At 35.3% G+C, this 20982-nt stretch overlaps 1 protein-coding gene across 3 annotated transcripts in view; it reads left to right on the top strand.

The window, feature by feature from the left end:
• Positions 1 to 20982, top strand: part of CENPI (centromere protein I) — a 101219-nt gene that overhangs the window by 55371 nt on the left and 24866 nt on the right. For all 3 annotated transcript variants that reach the window (XM_028522928.2, XM_036017000.1, XM_036017001.1), the window contains 12 exons: positions 3729 to 3818; positions 4159 to 4287; positions 4523 to 4690; positions 4835 to 4955; positions 6087 to 6178; positions 7695 to 7812; positions 7898 to 7962; positions 14196 to 14290; positions 17252 to 17387; positions 18639 to 18763; positions 19543 to 19591; positions 19716 to 19934. In XM_028522928.2, the coding sequence (XP_028378729.1) occupies positions 3729 to 3818; positions 4159 to 4287; positions 4523 to 4690; positions 4835 to 4955; positions 6087 to 6178; positions 7695 to 7812; positions 7898 to 7962; positions 14196 to 14290; positions 17252 to 17387; positions 18639 to 18763; positions 19543 to 19591; positions 19716 to 19934 (1407 nt within the window). The remainder of the gene's footprint in view (positions 1 to 3728; positions 3819 to 4158; positions 4288 to 4522; positions 4691 to 4834; positions 4956 to 6086; positions 6179 to 7694; positions 7813 to 7897; positions 7963 to 14195; positions 14291 to 17251; positions 17388 to 18638; positions 18764 to 19542; positions 19592 to 19715; positions 19935 to 20982) is intronic.

Below are 20982 nucleotides of genomic sequence, written 5' to 3'. Positions count from 1 at the left end.
GTTGGTACAATTCAATTATCTTCTTTTATAGCTTCCTGTTTTGGTTCTATGGATACAGTCTTTTCTCTTAGCTCTGAGAAGATATTAATAATAATGTTTTTGTACAAGTTGAATTTTACCTCACAATAATAAAAATTGTGAAAATGATGTGCTTTTTTGCATGTTAACAGCAAGACATTTTAATAGAATAAGAAAATTCTTACCATAAATAAGATCTTGCTGATTTGTATTAAGTGGAACAAAAACTGTATGTTCAAGTGGATGATTTTATACATGATTGTGTAAAAATATTAAACCTATAGTTTTTTGATCCATTCATTTACTGAAATGCAGATAACTGTACTTGAACAACAATAAAACAATTTTAAAAAATTTAAACCCAAACATTAATTATATGGCTTTATTATCAACATTCTGTATAGTACATTACTAAATTATTCCATTATCAATGTTCATTTACAAAGATGCATTCATAAATTGCTTTGATTAGCTGGATTTTGGTGAATTTGTTCAATTCCAATAATGTCAAGCCAAGAAGACATAGCCATGCTCACATGTAACCTAACATATAGAATGGTAATAGCCATAATGAGCACATGTTAACAAATGCATTGGATTTGTGAATTTCAGGTACCTTGTAAAGGCATGTATCCCTTCTGTACCTTCCATGCATCATTAACTTATGATCCATGGAGGAAACAAAACACAGAAATTGTCCTTCTGTTGGCAAACATGGATGGTGGGAAGCAGAGCAAGCATGTCATTATTTTACAAGTGCTAGGGCCTGTTGAGAGCAATCTTTGCAACAGGAAGGAGGAGTTCAGTCTATCTTAAGGGCTGGTGAGGGTGGTTTCTGGGATTCTCTTTCTACCAGGCACAAGCCTGTGTGACTTGGGCTATGATTTTTTTTTCTGTTCTCAGATTTGTCTCTGTAACCTCAAGAGTTCCTTTCTTTAGTTTATTTCATGGTACTGGCTTCTTTCTAATGCCTGGTAAACTTTTTTTTGTCCATATTTAATTGTAAAGCACTAAAATGGTGATTGGAAACTGGTGTGTGTGTGTTAAGGACTTGTTCATTGCAGGATCTTGATGTATCTTTCATTGGGGAACCACCCCCCCTGCAATGACTGCGTCACTTTTCCCAGAGAAGAATTCTGTCTCCTGCCTAGAGGTTGTATTAGTCAGGCTTCTCTAGAGAAACAAAACCAATAGGTGGTGTGTATATGTGTGTGTTTGTGTGTTTATTTATTTTAAGAAATTGGCTCACACGATTACAGATGCCAGCGAGTACAGAATCTTCAGGGTGGGCCTGACTCAGTAGAGCTGCTATTCTAGTTTGAGTCCAAAGGCAGTCTATTATACAGTCAGGAAGAACTGGTGTTGCAGTTGCAGTCTGAAGGCATTCTGCTGGAGAATTCTCTCTTGCTTCCAGGAGGCTCATCTTTTCTGTTCTATATAGGCTTTCACCTGACTGAATGAGACCCACCTACATTATGGAGGGCAATCTTATTTACTCAAAGCTTATTGACTTAAGAGTAGATCATCCAAAACACCTTCAGAGAAACACCCAGAATAATGTTTGATAAAATACTTGGGCACCCCATGGTCCAACCAAGTGGGACCATCACAAGGATAGGAACCTGGCTATTAAGACTCTGGGACATAAGCAGTGGAAAGGGGTGGAGAGAAGTCCTGGTACACCCTACCACAGTTGTGCCTGCTGTCTAAGTCCAGCTTTATCTTCAGAGACTAACACCCTCATGTTTGCTTATAAGTGCAGTGAAGGAATTTGTATTTCTAACTGCTTCTTATGTAGGCTTTCAAATGATCCTCCTGTTTTTTGCCACTCTTGCAGCTCCACTTTTCAGAGGTATCTGGTTCTGCAAATTCCTGAACCTTTCTGGGAGTTCTCAAGCATGAATATGCTGCTTTTGAGGCTTTTTCCTATTGCTGCTTTAGGCTTCATTTTCTCTGTTCTGCTAAGCTGATCACTATTTGTTCATCTTCATTCTAGGTTCCAAAATCTTTTTGAGATCTCTCATTTGCTTTTGTCTCATCTCTCGTTCACCTTGAACTTGTGTCTATGCCTTCTTCATTCCTTTACTTTTTGGTGAGGCTTTAGGAGGACTCAGAGTTAAACATGTAATATGTTTAGTATACCATGTTTAACATTTTACAAAAATAATTGACTTTTAATAAAAGGTTTATTGAAACACAATTCACATACCATACAACTCACCCATTTTAAGTGTATAGTCACAGAGCTATGGAAAATCTCCTTTTAAAAAAAAAGGTGTTCACTTTGTAACAACAAAGACAGTTTCAGTTAAGTAGGCAATAAATTCTAAAGTTCTCTCCACTAAGTATTTGCTCTATCAAAAAAACATTTCAACTGAAAGCAAACACTGATACAAATTGATATGAGTACAGAGACCAGAAGATGCTTCAGCATAGATAAATTAGGCCATTTTGGTTTTCTTAAAATAAATTTAATTTTAGAGAAGCTGTTATAAAACAGGGGCACTATATTTCTAAGCCCCGTTTTCTGCCTTCCTTATTTTGTATGGTATTTGATTCAACAAAAGTGTAATGTAACAAAACAATTGGGTTACTTCCTTGGAATTCATTTTAGTGGTATGCTTTCTCTAGATAGCCAGATATATCAAACACAAGTATCCGGTAGTAATGACTTCTGTCATTGTAAAATTAATGCTTTTCTTAAGACTTGTCTCAGTTATGGGAAGCAGCTTGGCTACCACATACCAATTGTTAGATTTCCTAATCCATTTTTAAGGAATTATGATAACGATAGATTAATATTTCCTTTGCTCTATTTTCCTGGCTTCCCTTTTTGACTTCCTGCATTTCTGTTCAAATTAAGAATGAGTAGCCCTGACTGGTGTGGCTCAGTGTGTTGAGCATCTTCCTGTGAACCAAAAGGTCACCAGTTCACTTCCCTGTCAGGGCACATGCCTGGGTTGTGGGCCAGGTCCCTGGTTGGGGGTGTGCAAGAGGCAACTGATTGATGTTTCTCTTCCTCTCTTTCTCCCTCCCTTCCTCCCTCTATAAAAATAAATTTGAAAATCTTAAAAAAAAAAACTGAGTGAACTTTGAGTCCTGAATATGCTCCAAGTGAGAGTAAGCTATGCTAGCAGGTATCACTGGTAAGCTTAAGGCATGGATAAATAAAAGAGAGAAAATATGAGCCCTGGCTGGCGTAGCTCAGTGGATTGAGCGCGGGCTGGGAACCAAAGTGTCCCAGGTTCAATTCCCAGCCAGGGTACATGCCTCGGTTGCAGGCCATAACCCCCAGCAACCGCACATTGATGTTTCTTTCTCTCTCTCTCTCTCTCTCTCTCTCTCTCTCTCTCTCTCTCTCTCTCTCCATATCCATCTCCATCTCTATCTCCATCTCCCTCCCTTCCCTCTCTAAAAATAAATAAATAAAATCTTAAAAAAGAGAGAGAAAATATAAGGAAGAATTTAAATAGGGAGAAAGCTCCTTAAATAGGGAGAAAGAGAAGATAATAAGTTGGCGAAGGTTGTTTTATGGTAGTTGGTGGAAATGCCTGGTTATTTATTCCTTGATTTTCTGTAGCATCTTCCCATGGAGATATTGCATAGTAAAATTTGGGTCTGAATATGTGTTTAGTTTGTTTATTCTGTTGTTACTTTTTTTTCTTATTGACCACAGAATTGAAAATTGAAAACTCTCATTTTTATTTCAGGGAATGCAGCCTTATCTCCATGCTTTATTGTCACTGTATAAGTTCTTTGTTCCCACTTTGATTTCTATATCTTTGCCTATAAAGAAGAAGGTAAGTGATTGAAGAGTGATCAGTTATATTGAGATTGAAATATGTTATTTTTTTATTAATTTACCAGTTTGGACTGAACTGTTTATAGCATACTGTTTTAAGATCTAGTATTGTGGTACTGTTTCTGGGAAGTTTTTTTTTTTTTTTTAGGGGTGGGCACTTTATTTTGATTCCATTTAATGTATTTAATAGATTCTTAATAGATAAATAATCTTTAAATGGATTTGCATGGGTGCAAAGTATTTTATAATCAATATACTTTCAATTAGTGAGTTTTAGATTTTATGTTGCTTCAACTTATAGGTACCTACTCTCATGTACTTTACATCCAAATTTATAGATATATTTTAAGAATTCAGAGAACCTGTGGAAGACAGCTCTAGTTGCTGTGAGGCAAAGGAATCAGGGACTTTCTCCAGAACCTCTAAAGCTGATGTTAGGTCCAGCCAATGTCCGTCCTGGAAAGAGAGTAAGTATTTAAAACCTTAGATGACTTTGTGATGACTTCTTTTATTAAATCCAAACAATAACCATTTATATGTTGGAAGAGATTATAGATATTTAAATATGGTTTTATCACCTAAGAGTCTATGCAACCCGCATTCAGACTTCATTCATTGAACTACCTTAGCAACTTCTTTTACATTTACGTTTGTAGCCTGTTTAGCCCATTGATAGATTATTTTATTGTCTTTCTCCTTTAGAAATGGAATTCTCACTCACTTATACCAGTGCTAAGTTCCAGTAGCCACAGCAAAGAATATGGAAAAGAAGGAATGAGTCTTTCTGATTATCTCTGTAGCAATACACCATTTCCAGTAGAACAGCTTAAAAGCTTCCTTCAACTCTTACAGAACATTCATTGCTTAGAGGTATGTGACTGAACCATGTGCTGATTTGCATTTTCCATTTGCTTTTCATGGCCTTTCTTTCTGTTATATATTTCCTATCTGATGATTTGCTTGTTGCTCTAACCTACGTTTTACATACTTAAGTTAATTGTTCTGTCTTTGCAGCTGCCTTCTCAGATGGGTGCAGTGCTGAACAATTCTTTGCTACTTCACTATATTAACTGTGTCAGAGATGAATCAGTCTTACTGAGGCTATATCATTGGTTGAATCAAACATTGCAAGAAGGTAAAAATTGGTACTTAAAAGTTGGATGATTAAGGAAGGAACAACAGAGTTTATAAATGGGTTCCTTTTATAAGGGTGCCAAATTTTAGACAGGAGGAGATATAATTATTGCTTGGATAATAATCATAAAATTACAACAATGCTTCCATTGTTGCAATTTTAAAGGCAGTAAGAAAGGAGGTATGTTGGAAAGGAAATACTGCTGGATGGCTACCAAAACTCATTGGGTGGCTCCACTTTGATGATCCTCACAATCCAAGGCTTTTTCATCTTTCTATGTCCATCCATTAAGCCACAGATTCTATAGATCAGTGCTAACCAAACTCAGGAGACTGTTGTATAAGCCAGAATGTCACCTTATTATTTTATACCAGAAGTGATTCTGGTGACCAAAATTGTTCATGTCTCTCAACTAGAGTATCTCTTCTTTGCTATGAGTATATATGGGAGCGAAATGAGTCATTAGATGATTTCTTAATTATGGAATTGAAGGAAAGGGCAGTGAGCGAGTTTTTCATCCAGGCCATAGTAAATCTTGATCATTTCATTCCTCCATGGAGTCAATTTCTCTAAAGATAGTATTTTGTTCACTAGATTGTTTTTTTCCTGAATGAGCAATTCCTGACTCTTGGAATGTTTAAAAATCAGTTTTAGTCAATTCCATATTAACTCTCCTTTTTCTGCTTGAGGTTTTTGGGGGGGGTGTGTGTGTTTGTAGGATATGATACAGTTTATTGGATTTCCACTTACTGAAGTCCTACCACTCTTAGATTTCCCCAGGTCACCCTAATTGAAGTTTAGGGCATTCATAAATTTAAATTCATATATTGCTAGTTTGGATCATTGTATGACATAAAGCTGTTCACATTGATTATATGTAAATTTTAGCAGTTTATTTTTTTTTTCACTATAAGCTTTCCCCCTATATTACCAGGTTTTTGAGGATCATCTCACTATCACCTCCACATCCTTATTGCAGTCTGTAGTGTGAGTTGGCTAGGGTGTAAGAGACTCACGGCTTATTTATATTTATTTGTCACGCATTTGTTACTTTACAGTTATGATAATTATGTTTTATGTAGTTTTCATTGCCGTGCTGCCAGATGTTTATGTTTAATATTTGTGCTCCAGAATGTATTTGGTACAAGGTGAATAATTATGAATGTGGAAAAGAATTTACCAGCTTCCTGGACACTATCATCAAGGCAGAGTGCTTCTTACAAGTAAGAGTCCACTTGTGCACACTCCACCACTTCTTAATAAAATTTATTTGGTTATCCATTGAAAACCTTTTCTTCACTGTTTGACATCTTTTGTAAACCATATTTGCTCAATTCAAAACTCATAAGTAGAGCTGAATTGAGTTTGACGTTTGTCTCGGTATGGTTGGATTCGAAGAAAGTTATTTGTTAAATTATGCAAATAAGAGAGAATGGCCTATAATTTAAAAGAACAAACTGAAGATGTAAATGGATGTGTTCAATTAATTAATTAGCCAGTTATGATCAACCTCATGGGGTCACTACTTATGTTCTTATAATCAACAAACATTTTTTAAATGTTGAGATGTTCCAGCCAATTAATTATTTGGCCTGGATAACCCTGAGTTGTACTTGAAGCTGCAACTCAGATATCAGCTCTATGAGGAAGCTTTTAAGCACCCCAGTATGGGTTAAATGCTTGTTCAGTGTGCCCCCTTAGCTCTGTTGTGGTTACCTGTATCGTAACTTTCAGCATCTATTTTTCTGCATATTATGAGCTCCTGGTGGGTTGGAACCATGTCTAAATTTTCTTCCTGTACAGGTGTTCAGCTTGGTACCTGGTACAAAAGAGATGTTCAATAAATGTTTGCTGAATAAATCTTTAGGATTGGGTGTGAAACTGTTGAATTGGAAATTGGGTGTGGATGATGCTGGTGCGGAGAAAGGGATAAATTTAAGTTGACTTTTTAGGTTTCCTGCTTGGGAGGATGATGATGGCATTCAATGAGAAAGGGAGTATAGGAGAAGCAGGCTTGGAAGGAAAGATAAATTTGATTTAAAAGATGCCTGTGGGGCATCTGAGAGGTCATTAGTAGTAGACAGTTAAATAAGGCTTCCAGAGTGCAGGAATGAGAATTGGGCTTGAGATGCATATTAGGACTCATGATATACATTGTGGTTTTAGCTGTTATGGATGAGATTGTCCAGAGAACTGATGTTGTCAAGAGAAGGTCTGGAATAGAGTTCTGGTGCACACCACTCTTAAGGCTCAGGGCAACAAAGGACAGAAGGAAAGCCTTATCCTCCTTTGGTGGAAATGTAAACAGCATAGACACTCAGTCCAGGTGGAACTGCCTAGAGTTTGGATTTGATTTATGGCCTCTAATGAAATTGCACTCTTCTTATATAGCATTGCATACATTTTGTTGACTTTTCACATGACTGCATGTACTCCAAACTAATACATTTTTATCTGTCTTTAAAACTACTTCATAAGTTGACTTTTTGCCATCTTTCTAATTGATGAAGTTTATGGTATTTGAAAACTATGTTGATTAAAGATGGTAATATATCCAAATATTAATCATCTGAGCCTTATTATGGGGAAGTCTTATACCTGGCAGAAGGATTTTAATTATATCGATGACAAAATTAGTCTAAGAGTAAAACTGCTATATCATAGAACAAACTGGTTGTTTAGAGAGCAGTTAAGACTAAAGAGTTCCATAAAAGGTTTTGTAATGAACTTGTGTTACAGGAGGGGTTTTATTCTTGTGAAGCATTCCTGTATAAGAGCCTTCCTCTCTGGGATGGCTTCTGTTGTCGAACACAGTTCCTTCAACTTGTGAGCTGGATTCCCTTTACTAGCTTCTCTGGTATGTATCATGAAAATTTGGGGTAATATGTAATTCAATGTATTAATTAAAAGGCTTCTGAATAATCTTTTTTTTTAATTCCTAGAGGTGAAACCATTTATTTTTGACTGTCTGGCACAGCTCTTCTTTACATCAACCATTTATTTCAAGGTAAAAGAAAAAAACTATCTTGCTTACATTCAGTAGGGAATATTATCCTATGGCCAGTGGTACATGATTCCAAACCCACATTATGTCATGGTTTTCTGATAGGATTCTGTTGGACTTGAGGTACTTCATCCCTGAAATGAAAGTTAATGCATAGTTTTCTGTTTTTTATGGTTTTGTTGTATGTAGTTTTCCTAAACTGTTTCCTCTTGTAGGAGATGACAAAATGAATAAACATATTGCAAATGAGTATTAGGAAAAACAAAGTGGAAAATACTTAAGCATATTTAGTTCGATTGTTGTGGTTGATATATTTGTGGATACACTTATTCATTTCACCATTATTTATTAAGCACCCACTATGTGGTAGACACCCTTTTTGACCTTGGGAATACAGTAATGACCAAAGAAAACAAAACTTCCTCTGACACTCATACTATACATTTAATACAGTTGTAGTTGTTTTCTGCTAATAAAATTGTGCCGACCTTATATGATAAATTATGTTACTATTTTGGGGCATTTTCCAAAAAAAAAAACCACTGTGGCTTCCAGCAGTTCTACTAGAGTTTGAGAGCCACTTTCTTATAGAATGGTTATTCCTATTCCAAAAGAGTGACAGTATAACTAATGTTTCCTTTATAATTTTTCTTCAGCTTAAATCACCTATTATTGGCCACATTTTCAGGAAAAAATATGTTGTCCTGGAGTTTGTTGTAATCAAATGGCATTTTTAAATTACCTGCCACATTAGCTTGCACTTGACGTTACTTATATTATGTGTGATTTACTACCAGGCCAATAACATTCATATGATAATATATCCCACTTCTTCCAGCTAATATAGTTTCAGGATTTAATTTTACAGATGCTGTGATTCTTTTCTGATCTAATTTGGTTATCCTTTATTTCTTCTCTTATTCCATCAGTCTAGAGAGCTACTTATCTATAAATATTAGGTTGAACCATATGAAATTGCCATTTTTGTAGCTAAGGGATGTTTGACGATTAGCAATCTTATATGTCCAGCCTAATAAGTAAATATACATTTATATACACACTCATACATATGTATTTATATTTGAGAGTGGGAGGTGGGGAGAAGAAGGGATGGAGAAAAGGAAATAGACAGTAAGCCGAGGACAGAATTTGAGACTACTCATTATTTAATTCTCAGCTGAAAAGGAGAGTCTATGAAGGAACATTTTCAAGAAGCACTAAAATGTAATGTCATTAACCAATGTTACTCAAATGAATTTAATTTTTAAAAAGTATAAAAAGAACCAGGACAGCAGTAGTGCCAAGGAAACAATAAGGATATCAAGGAGAAAAATACTATTGCTATTTACCCAAGGAAAGACCAGAAAGATAAGGACCAAAAACTTTTCTTTTGCAATTGAAAATGCAGAGATTTTAGCTGCTCTTATGAACAGTTTCATGGGAGTGTGGTAGAGGCCAGATTGTGGAAGTTGAGGAGTCAATGAGAAGTGAAGATAAGTCAATGAGTATAGACTGTGTTTCAAAAAGTTTGGCTAAAAAGATGAGGTAGAGAGATACCTATATGGGACTTTGAATCAAGGGAAGATTGTGGGTATTTTTGTCTTTTGTTTTTGTCTCCAGAATGTTAGAAACCTGAGCATGTTTATCTGTAGAAGGAGCCAGTTGAGAAGAGGGAGAGTTTGAAAATGGAGGAAGGATGGGGAATAAATGGTGGTGCAAGGTTTCAGAGGATACAGGAAGGTACTGGTTTAAGAGTAGATAGAGGGATTTGCTTGAATGGATTTTGACGAGTCGGCAGATACCACTTATTCACTAAGCCCAGGGACGATGATTTACAGATAAGAGGGTATACCCTCATGTATATTTGTACAGCTGGAAGAAAGAGCAAGAAATTGAAATACTTTGTGTCTAAAAATGTTAAATTTCTCAAAATAAGAAGTGAGTTGTAGAGGTCAGAAATGAATAGGGGGTTAACAAAGGTACTATGTGCCTATAACAGCCACCAAGAAAAATAGGAGACAGAACCAATTGAAGACAGATGAAAGGGTTATTAAGATTCATTTAGGGCCCAGATGAAGTTGGAGACCATAAATTTGGAGTGGTGCCAATCTGTATAGTTGTGTGTTTTCCTTCAGCTCAGATGTAAGAGCAAAGTGAGTTATGAGGCTGAATCAATTAGGGTTTTGCTAGTAGGTATAGTGAATGGTAGTTGTGATAGATAAGTTTGATAGATAGGTAGATAGAGATATGGATAGAGTAAATAGGTAGGTGAGGCCAGGAAAAGGCTGAAAAAACTGAAAAATGACAATAAAAATGAATAATCAGTGGATTGAATGCCTCTGAAGTTAAAGAGCAAGAATAACTAGATGGAGTTGAGGGTATGAGAAAGCTGGAAATATAGGAGGTCGTAACAAAGAAAGGATAATAGTAGATTTTGGTAGTGGTTCTACTTACATTATGATAAAGTTTAGTGTGTGGGTGTGTAACTAAGGTAGACTGAAGGTGAAGTTATTTGGTTTGAGGTAAAAGAACTGTGAAGCTAAATGAAGTATTGGGTAGAGCATCTTCATGGACGCTGACATAACTGAGGTGTTGATGCCAGGACTTGAGGCAGAGAGTGCCAAGGTTTTCAATGAATGTAGATGACTTTCCAGCAGGTAGATAGCAGAGATATGGAAAGACAAACAGTAAAAGTTAGTATAGTTGGATAGTGTAAACAAGGGAGAAAGGGCTTATTATATAAGAAAGGAGGAGTAATAATTTGGAAATACTGTTGCATATGGATAGCTTTTGTGTTGTATTAAAAAACCAAAGTGTACTCAAATTCATTAGAAAAACTGACTATAGGAAAGTGCAATCTGAAATGGGGCTTTGATAGTAGCCTAACAAATTTAGCTAATGTTACTGCTAATGAGATTCTGTAGCTCAAAAAATATTTGTAAATATTCTAAAACAAGGCATTTTTTTCCCTGTGGCACCTGATTAAATAGAAGGTCCATTTATTTTTTTATATCATTTTAAAGCTGACTCCCTTCTTTTTTATTTTTTATTTATTTGTTTTCCTCACCTGAGGACTCTTTTTCATTGCATTTTTAGAGAGGAGGGGAGAGAGAAAAACATTGATGCAAGAGAGAAGCATTGATTGGTTGCCTCCTATATGTGCCCATTCTGACAATTGTACATGTATGAACCCACAGCCTAGGTGTCTGCCCTGACTGGGAATCAAACCCACAACCTTTCTGTTATGGGATGACGCTCCAACCAGCTGAGCCACACCAGCCAGGGCTTACTCCCTTCTTAAAGAGAGATTTATTTCTGATTTTATATTTACCTTTCAAAAGAACAATAAAGTAATTTATGAAAATAAATAAAAATAATAAATAAATAAACAAACAAACAAATAAATAAATAAAGTAAAAGTTAAAAAAAAAAAGTGGGGGCTTATATTCTGTTTCCATATTAGCCAGTAAGGAGCTGGGGCAGTGCTTACCTCCAAGTGTTGAAGTGAGATGTGGAAATGTGTTTACAGGAAGCAGTACCCTGGCTGGGTGGAGAGGGAGAGTCAGAATGCAATGAGAGTAAGAAGACAGAGAAAGCATTCTTTGAAGACTGTGAAGGTGTAGGTTTAGATTACCGTGGGATAGAGGTTCTGGAAACTGCAGTTGAAAGATTTGGGAAGGATGGGATCAATGAAAGGGGGAAAGAAGCACAGTAAAGTACAGAGTACAAGAAAGGATATGTGACTAAAAGGGCTTTCATTCATATCTCAAAGTGATGTGCCAATTTCTTTTTGAAATGTCCAAACCTATAGAGGTGTAAGAGTTTATGTGAGCCACATTGATGACATGCTGGGAAGCAAGATCTAATGCTTCAGAGTGAGAATTTTGCAGTTTCTTTTATGCATTTGGAATTAATGAGGGAATTTAAGGAAGATTACATGAAGGTGGGAGAAAGCAACACAGAGATTGGATTACACGATAATTAACAACATTTGTGCTCTCTTGAGAGTTGTCTGAAAAAGAGTATAACTCTGGCATTTCAAAGATATGTTAACCTAGATGCATAAGAATAATGGTCAGTACTTGTTTAACCCTGTGGAGGTTGCTATCAAAAAATTGCAGCATACATCACATGTATCTGAGAGACACATTCATTACTAGGATGTGCTGAAAGAAAAAAAAGCCACTGCAAATTTGCATTTATAACATTTATATAATAAAATATATAATTTTAAATTTCTTTTCAGTTACAATCTAGAAATTATTTAAGAAATATAAAAACATAAAGAATAAAGATTTTTATTTTCAAATAATGGAAACCAGGGGTATTGCTAAAAAATACAACCAAATATGTCTTTAACATTAATTAATCAGAATCTTTGGTTGGCTTTGCAAAATGTTTGTAACAGTTATCACAAACAATATTGCTATGTTCAAGGCATAAATACTTTTTACCATACTTGCAAAAATATTTGGATAAGAAACTCCAATAGCATTCGCTGAAGTTCTTCATCATCTCTTGGATTATTGAATTGGTATATTTTTCTAGCCATTTTCAAGTGTAAATGAGAAAAAAAACACAACACTGACTTCAGAGTTTGCAATATCTCAGATACAATTTACTATGGAGTATCACACACCCTTATGAAATACGTGTTATAACCAAACTGAGGGCTTAAACATCGTGCCTTAACATTAGTTACATACAAATGCACAGCTAGTGGTGACTTTGAATCTTTGCAGCTGATATATGTAACAATATTTAAGAAAAAAAGTTTATTTGTATCTCTCAGATCAGCTACGACCTATAAGTAAAATCTTTTAAAAATTTTTACTCATGAAATTATAGGCCTGGGGTGTGACTATTCATCACGACCTGCATAATTAGGAGTTTATGATAGGATCACCTTGTGAGGTTACTTTCAGTCACTGAACTTATATTGGGTTGGTAAAAGCTAGTTTATTCTATACGATGGCTCTACTAGTGCTTAGTTGTCTGTAACTTCATTCGAAACAATTTTGTTAAATTGTATTGTGACAGCTGTCATATCAGCATGCATTTAAAAAAGCTTAATGAAATTGGTGAATTTTTGTGCAGCCATTTTAATATTGAAGATGGAAGAAAATATGCAACATTTTCAGTATATTATGCTTTATTATTTTAAGAAAGGAAAAACACAAGTGAAAAGCTAAAAAAGTTTTCTGTGTTGTATGGGGAAATCACTGTGTCTGATTGAATGTATATAAAGTGGTTTGTGAAGTTTCTTGGTACTATTGACATTTTGGCCAAATAATTTTTTGCTGTGGGGCTGTCTTATGCATTGGAGGATGTTTAGCAGCACCCCTGGCCTCTAACCACTAGAAGTGGGAGATAGCTGACATACTCAGAATATCCAAATCAATAAAGTTACTGGTCAAAATGAAAAATGTGTGTTTTATTTTACTGAAAAAACAAAATGGACTTTTTGGCCAACTCAATACATATCCCCTTTTTCATTCACCTTCTAAAAAATATTAATTGACTGTTTCTATGAAGTGGCAGTGAGCACACTATTATTGGAGATGTTTTAGGTGATTATTTATTAAGGATGTTTAAGAAAGCTTTCCTGTATTAGTTTTTGAGGTTGTTTGGATTGCTTTCAAGTTTGTAAATGTTAGGATTTATCCTCATGAATGCCCTAAGCACACTTCTATCAAAGCTATTTATGTATGTCAATGAGGTCTTGGAAAATCAAGGCAAAGCCTGAGAAAAGAAAGACTAGAATGATTTATTTTCCACCATCACAGAAGATGAGATAAATTTTATCACTATGAACAAAGGAGTGAATTGTAGTTGTAGGTACAAGGTGAAAAGAGTGGGAAACTCTTACCTGTAGCAACTTCAAAGGATCTCTGGGGAGAGACAACAAGGAGTGGGGGTGATGTTGTATTTGATGATGTAATATATGTTATAAATGAATGTAATTTAGAAAAACAAGAGTCTGTTCCTTGGCTGATAAGCTAGGAACAGTCCAGTAGAACAAATAGCAAAATAAACTTGTACTATATTTGCATTCATCTGTCTCCCGGAAACTAATCAGGTTTGAGAAGCAGTATTGAGTTCTGAATTGTATGCAGTCATCTCTGTGTCCCTTCCACTTTTAAGTATCTGTTTTAGATGGTTAATTCTCAACACTGTGGTATATGGTATGTCTGAATGGTTTTACAAATAGTTTTTGTTTTGTTTTGCCCCCTCAGTGTAGTGTTCTTGAGAACCTTAAAGAGCTACTGCAGAATTGGCTTTTGTGGCTTTCTATGGACATCCACATGAAAAATGTGATGGACAATTCTCTGTGAGTTATCTTACAAACCTCTACAACAGATGGTCTGTATACAAATGTTTGCATATAAAGTTTAATAGTGTAGCATGAGACCCAATTGTTTCATGTAAATGCTTAGTCCTACTTTTCTGAAAGATTTTTTTGTTATTTTTCATTCTTCCTCCTCACAATCCTGAGAGGAAGTATAATAAATCATAAAGCAAACCCTAAGCAAGAGTTAATGTAGAAAAACAGTGGAGAGCTGACATTAGAACTTTTAACTTTAGTTTCCATTCAGTTTAGCTCACTTTATAAAATGTATTCTTATATATGTAAAGTTAATTTTGATGCTGGCTAGGAAAACCTGTAATTTTGCTGTACAGTTTTGTTTTTTATGTTTCTCTGATGCATTTTGGTGATATACATTAACTTATTTTCACTTTGGAATAAAAAAGAGCATTGAATGTTTCATTATGTTGATTATTATTAACACTGTGTGCTTTGCCCTCAAAGTGGAAGTAAAAGACTGAACTTCAAGGAATTGCCTAATTAGGTTGTTTATACTATGTCTAAAATCTTTAGCTTCTCCTATATTCTGATATCAGCCACATGACTGTTTTAAAAACTTTGTATTAAAGAAAATAGTATGATATTACTCCTATGTGCTCATCATCCAGCTTCAACAGTTATCAACACATGGTTAACTTTTTTTTTATCTGTAACACCTCTCACCTCCTCCTCCATGTTAGATTTTTTAAAGCAAAACTCAGACATCATTTCAACTGTTGAAAAATGATACCAGTATAACACCTAAGAAATTAATAGTTCTGAATATCTTCAAATATCTAATCAATGTTAAATTCCCTACATTATCTATCACATTCTTTATTAAATAAGGGCCCATAGCTTCAATTGTAAATAGCTGGTAGTTAGCTTGGTTAACAGAGAATATCCCAGACCTATTGATATGAGAATGGAGAATGGAAGCTTCTTGGGAGTAGCTTGGGAAATTGTTTTTAATTCTTCATATTCATTACTACAATACTTCTGTATATCATGTATCACTTTTAGAAGGAAATGGAGCATTTGTGGGTAGTGAAAGCATTTTGTAAAGTTGTGCTTTACAAGAAGCTGTGCTTCTCAAAGTGTAGTCTGTGGACCAGCACATCAGTGTCACTTGGGAACTTGTTAGAAATTCAAATTCTCAGGCTCTGGTGGGAGGGCCCAGTAATCTGTGTGTTAATAAATGTTTCCATAATTTTGGTGCAAGCTAAAGTTTGAGAATCATTATCATAAAGAAATTTCATTTAAATGCTTAACCTTTTTGAACACTTCGATTCTGTAATCTTTGGCCAACTTGCAAGGTAAGCATTAGGGCACCCTGATATAAGTGCTTTACAATTTCTGTATTTTCTTTTCAAAAACCCTAGGATCCTTCTTTTTTTTTTTTTTTTAAAGCAGAAACATCAGTGTGTGGTTGCCTCTTGCACGTTCTTTACTGGGGACCTGGCTTGCAACCCAGGCATGTGCCCTGACTAGGAATCGAACCAGCAACCCTTTGGTTCACAGGCTGGTGCTCAATCCACTGAGCCACACCAGCCAGGGCCTTGGATCCTTTTTTCATTAGTGTTGTACATTTTGGGAGGGCGTTTAAAAAAGAGCTCTGCTTTCCAAAATTTTTAAAACAAGTAAATGGTCATAAATGTAAGTAACTTTGCTTGTTATAATACTACTTGTCATTGTATAATATAGCTCTTATAAGTTCTCGGTAATTCCTTCTATTTTGGGAATATTGATGTAATGAAATATCTCTACCATATGACCATATGACATGACTGTCAAAAAGGGAGTAAATTGTACTTGTAAATCACAAGGAACAAAAGGTAGGAAACCATTCTCAGCAGTAGTTCTGGCTGGGGGGACACATTTTTGGTTGACACAGTGACTGGGATGAGAGTGCTCCCATTATTAGTAGATAGGAGCAAGAGATATTAAACATGCTGCAGTGGGTGGGGAGTAGGAGGCAGTCCTAAACATCAAATTGTTTCATCTGAAATGCCAGCAGTGTCCTGTGTTTTTCTAAGCAATCTTCATTGTTCAAATTATTTCAGTTGCATTCACCAACTGTTGCCAAAATTCATAGTTAAGATACAGTTTTGCAAATGCCTGGTTGACTATATGGATGCCTGCTTATTTGAAAGATCTCCTAGCCTTTCCCTGCTCTCTCTGGCACTGAGGATCATAGTGGTGGGAAATGGTAAAGTCATTATCATCTTTCAAACTCTAAGATAATATACTATTCCTTTTTCTAGCTGCATAACTGTTGTTGGCTACCTAGATCAGGGTGTAAAGTTGTGAAATCACATTTCTAGGTTTTTTCCTAACCCACTCAACAGTGGATTTAAGGACAGGGATGATTAGATGGATAAATTGAGCAGTTACACCCATGATTTAAGGAGACACAGTCCAATGATTTGGAAAAAATATAAAATATACAAAAATGGCTTTTACTAAAACAATGAAAAATGCCAAAAAAATTATCAATTCAGTTTTAGGAATGAATTGGATTCCAGTTAAATTAAAATAAAAATATTTTTAGCAGCATTTCAGGTCAGGAATTCAGGCAAAACTGAGTTCTGATTTGTGTACTTCGTAACTAATTTGCTGACAGCAATGGTTGCTGGACAATATATACTAACTACTTTGGTTGTTATCTAATATTATGCAAAGTCTCTCTGGAGCTTAATCCTTTATCTCTCTGGTATTTACTAGATTGATTGCTGAGGATGTTCTGTGAATTAATCTTAATGGTTCCCTAGAAGGCTGTGTGGTTTTGTGATTAATCTCTGTGATTTAAAAGTGAATTATATATTGAAACACTGATCATTTTCTGAAATATCTAACAGCTTTTTGTTATATATTATTCAGCTTTGCCTTGGAAATTGTTAGGAATTTTGCGAATATGGCTCTGATTGTGATGATTTTTTATTGCAGAGAGACAACTCTCAGTGGATCCATGAAGTCTGTGTTTGAACTAATTCACTATGTAGGGTGGCTGTCCACTAATGCATTGCGCTTGGAAAGCAACAGTACTTTCTTGCTGCACTTTGTTTTGGATTTCTATGAGAAGGTGGGTATATCCCATTTACCCTCTTTAGATTTTTGTGATGGCTTTCTGCTTCACTTGTCTGTTATTTCAAATTTTATTTACAAGCCCTGGCTGGCATAGCTCAGTGGATTGAGCGCGGGCTGCGAACCAAAGTGTTGCAGGTTCGATTCCCAGCCAGGGTACATGCCTGGGTTGCAGGCCATAACCCCCAGCAACCGCACATTCATGTTTCTCTCTCTCTCTCTATCTCCCTCCCTTCCCTCTCTAAAAATGGATAAATAAAATCTAAAAAAAAAGATCCCACATGAAATAATATTTAATTATTTTTATTTACAATCCTTAACTTGGGCTATGACATTAGCATAGTTAAAAAAGCTGCATGTTTTAAAGTTAATGATTATATTCTCACCTGAATAAGTGACTTTCATAAAACCTAGTAGGAAAACAAATTTTTTTAAAAAAATTCCAGGTACCACTTCAATAGACATTTTCCTGAATAATGCTGGTCTTAGACAGAAGTCTGTCTCTAGCATCACTTTTTGCTCATCCTTTATATGTCCCCATCCCCTGGAAAAGGTCACAAGTACCTTCTTGTTTCTTCAGCTCCCACCTTTCAACTGTGTTTTTCCTCCCAGTACTTATTATTCTGGTGCTCTTCTGTTCTATAGTATTCAGCCTGGACAGAACTAATATCCAGGAAGTAGCCACTAATCTGTTTTCCTGGCTTCTGGCATGCTCTTTTGTTTTCCAGGTTGACAGCTACCTAATAGGATAAATCAATATTTATGGAACTTAAAGAAATGCTCTGTTTTTCCCCAACTTTTAAGATCTCCCCCCAGGAAAAAAAAACTTAATGATCTAAAAATAATCCACTATCATAAGGTTGATATTTGGTGAGATACATTTTTTAAAGATTTTATTTATTTATTTTTAGAGAGGGAAGGGAGGGAGACAGAGAGAGAGAGAGAAACATCAATGTGCAGTTGCTGGGGGTCATCATGGCCTGCAACCCAGGCATGTACCCTGACTGGGAATCGAACCTGCGACACTTTGGTTCCCAGGCCACACTCAATCCACTGAGCTATGCCAGCCAGGGCCTGAGATACATTTTTAATCAGGCTTGTGGCTACCTATTCTATTGATGAAATCAGTCAGGCACACCCCAACTTGTTGTTATATTCATGCTTATTCTCTACTGATGATTCTTTTAGTAAACTTGTTTGGAGCTTTTGAGGAATAATCTGTATACTGATGTTATATTCTCTCCAAAAGGTGTGTGACATATATATAAATTATAACCTTCCATTAGTGGTGTTGTTTCCTCCTGGAATCTTCTATCTTGCACTCCTCAGTGTGGATTCGAGTATCCTGAACCAGCTCTGTTACATTATGCACAGGTACAAAGCCTTTTTACCATTTTGTGAATTAGTACATTATAATTTTATCTTTATTTTTCAACTATACAATTAATTATAATTTGTAAATACACAATAAATTTATTGCATGTAATGCAATAAAGTATTAAACACAATAAAATTATTATCCATTTTTCCTGGTAGGGACTATCAAATAGGAAACACGGCTTTCTTTTGGGAATGACCTTCCAGTGTAAGGCTATTTTAACTATGTTTTTTTTTTTTTAATGTCACTATGGGGCACATAGATTAAAAGTTTTTAGTTAAGGATCTTTTGTGCAATGGTACTGCTGCACTCACCATTGTTAATTCTCATCACTATGTCTTAAAGAAAAATTAGTCATTTGCTGACATGTGGTTTAGATCTACATAGCTTTTCTGGTGAAAAGAACATTTTCTGGGAGATTAAGGGATATGTTGCCAATTATATGAAACTGTAAGTCTTATTTCTTTAACTTATGGACTGAAATTACTCTTTTTAGTCCTTAAGTATAGACTCTTGGCATTTTTCCTTTTTTATTGAAGTATAATTTACATACATTCAAAGTGCATATCTTAAATATACAACTCATTATTTGAGCCTCTAATGGTTTTTATTTCTTGAGGAGAATGTATCATAAAAGATTTACAGCCTTAACTAGACAGCTGGATATTTGTGTATGTGCACATGTACATATTTAAAAAATGTATACTTTTGTTTATGTTTACATTTCAAAGACTTTTAATATTAAACATTTCATTCTTTTTGTTCACCCTTTTAGATACCGTAATAATTTGACAGCTGCAAAGAAAAATGAGTTGGTACTAAAGGTATGGATGATAAACCTGTGTTGTCACCATTGTTTAAAAATTGAGTGTAGATATATGTGATCTTTGGGGAATAAGAAGGGAAGGGAGAATAAGTGATGATGACATTTTTTCTCTTTCCCAATAGATAAAATCAGAGTTTATATTCAGCAGCAAGACCTATCAAGAATATAATCACTATTTGACAGCCATGGTTGGTTGCCTATGGACATCCAAACCCTTTCAGAAAGGATCATATTTCGACCCAGAAGTCTTTAAAAAAATTGGAGTTGCAAAGTATAAAACCAGTTTAAATTTAGTCCATCACCCTGCTCTGTTGAGTTATGCTATTTCCTTTTTGCTAAAGGTAAGAATAGTTCAAAGATGTTTATATTTTGTATAGGAATACTATGATGGCAGAAATAGAAAATGCCTTAATTTTAGTGTGTTTGAATTGCAAAATGTGTTTAGTCATTCCTTTTTTAGTTCCAGCTAAATTTTGGGCATTGTGGTAAGCTCAGGATTCAAGGTTAAATAAACCTCTATCCTCCAAAAGCTCCAAGAGCAGGGACCGACTTATAAATATTACTGCATTACAGTATGGAAAGTGAAGAAAGGTACAGTTGTGAGAAAGATGGGGGAGTGATTATTAGTTCATTTGTGCTTGTGTAGAGGTGGTACCAGGTAAGAAAAGGCTGCAGAGAAGTATAAGCTGTTATAAAATCCATTTAGACAAGATGGAAAATGTAGGGTAGATAATGTCATAATTAGAGTTGGAGTGTTAATCAAAGACTACTGATTTAATGGATTGATATCAATATGCAGGCAGGTTTGTGTGAGGTTCTTAGGACTTTATCATCAGCCCAATCATTTTTAGTATTATCTTAGTGTTGTTTCAGAATTGACTTATGAAGAATTCAAACAGTGTTCATATCCAATGTGTGGATGACACAATAAGATGGGATTCCAAATACACTCACAGATTCTGGATTTAGATTCCCTTAATAGACTGGCACATTGAGAAATCTCATAAAATGGGGGACAATATACAGAATGGGAGAGATATTCATTGAATAAATATTGACATGTGCGTATGCACGCGATGAACCAGGCATTTTGGAGAACAAGATAAATCTGTTGTTGCCTTCATAGAGCTTCCAGCCCAGTGGAGGGACAGTCATTAAACAGACATCTTAGAATAAAAAATGATGGGTAATATGGAGAAAGTATTGAAGATGATAAAAAATTTACAAGGGTGCTAGCCCAGTTCAGGCATTACAGAAGTGATGCTAATTGGAGTGTGTTTATTTGTTTGTCCTTTCTAACTCATTTGTTCTCTGACACTGAATTAGATATTCCAGGTCAAAATCAATTCCCTTAAATCAGGGCTTTTCTGACCTTGACATTATTGACAT

The sequence above is a fragment of the Phyllostomus discolor genome, chromosome X (assembly GCF_004126475.2).
Source record: "Phyllostomus discolor isolate MPI-MPIP mPhyDis1 chromosome X, mPhyDis1.pri.v3, whole genome shotgun sequence".
In the NCBI taxonomy this organism is placed as follows: Eukaryota; Metazoa; Chordata; class Mammalia; order Chiroptera; family Phyllostomidae; genus Phyllostomus; species Phyllostomus discolor.
This window is presented reverse-complemented; position numbering and strand designations above follow the sequence as displayed.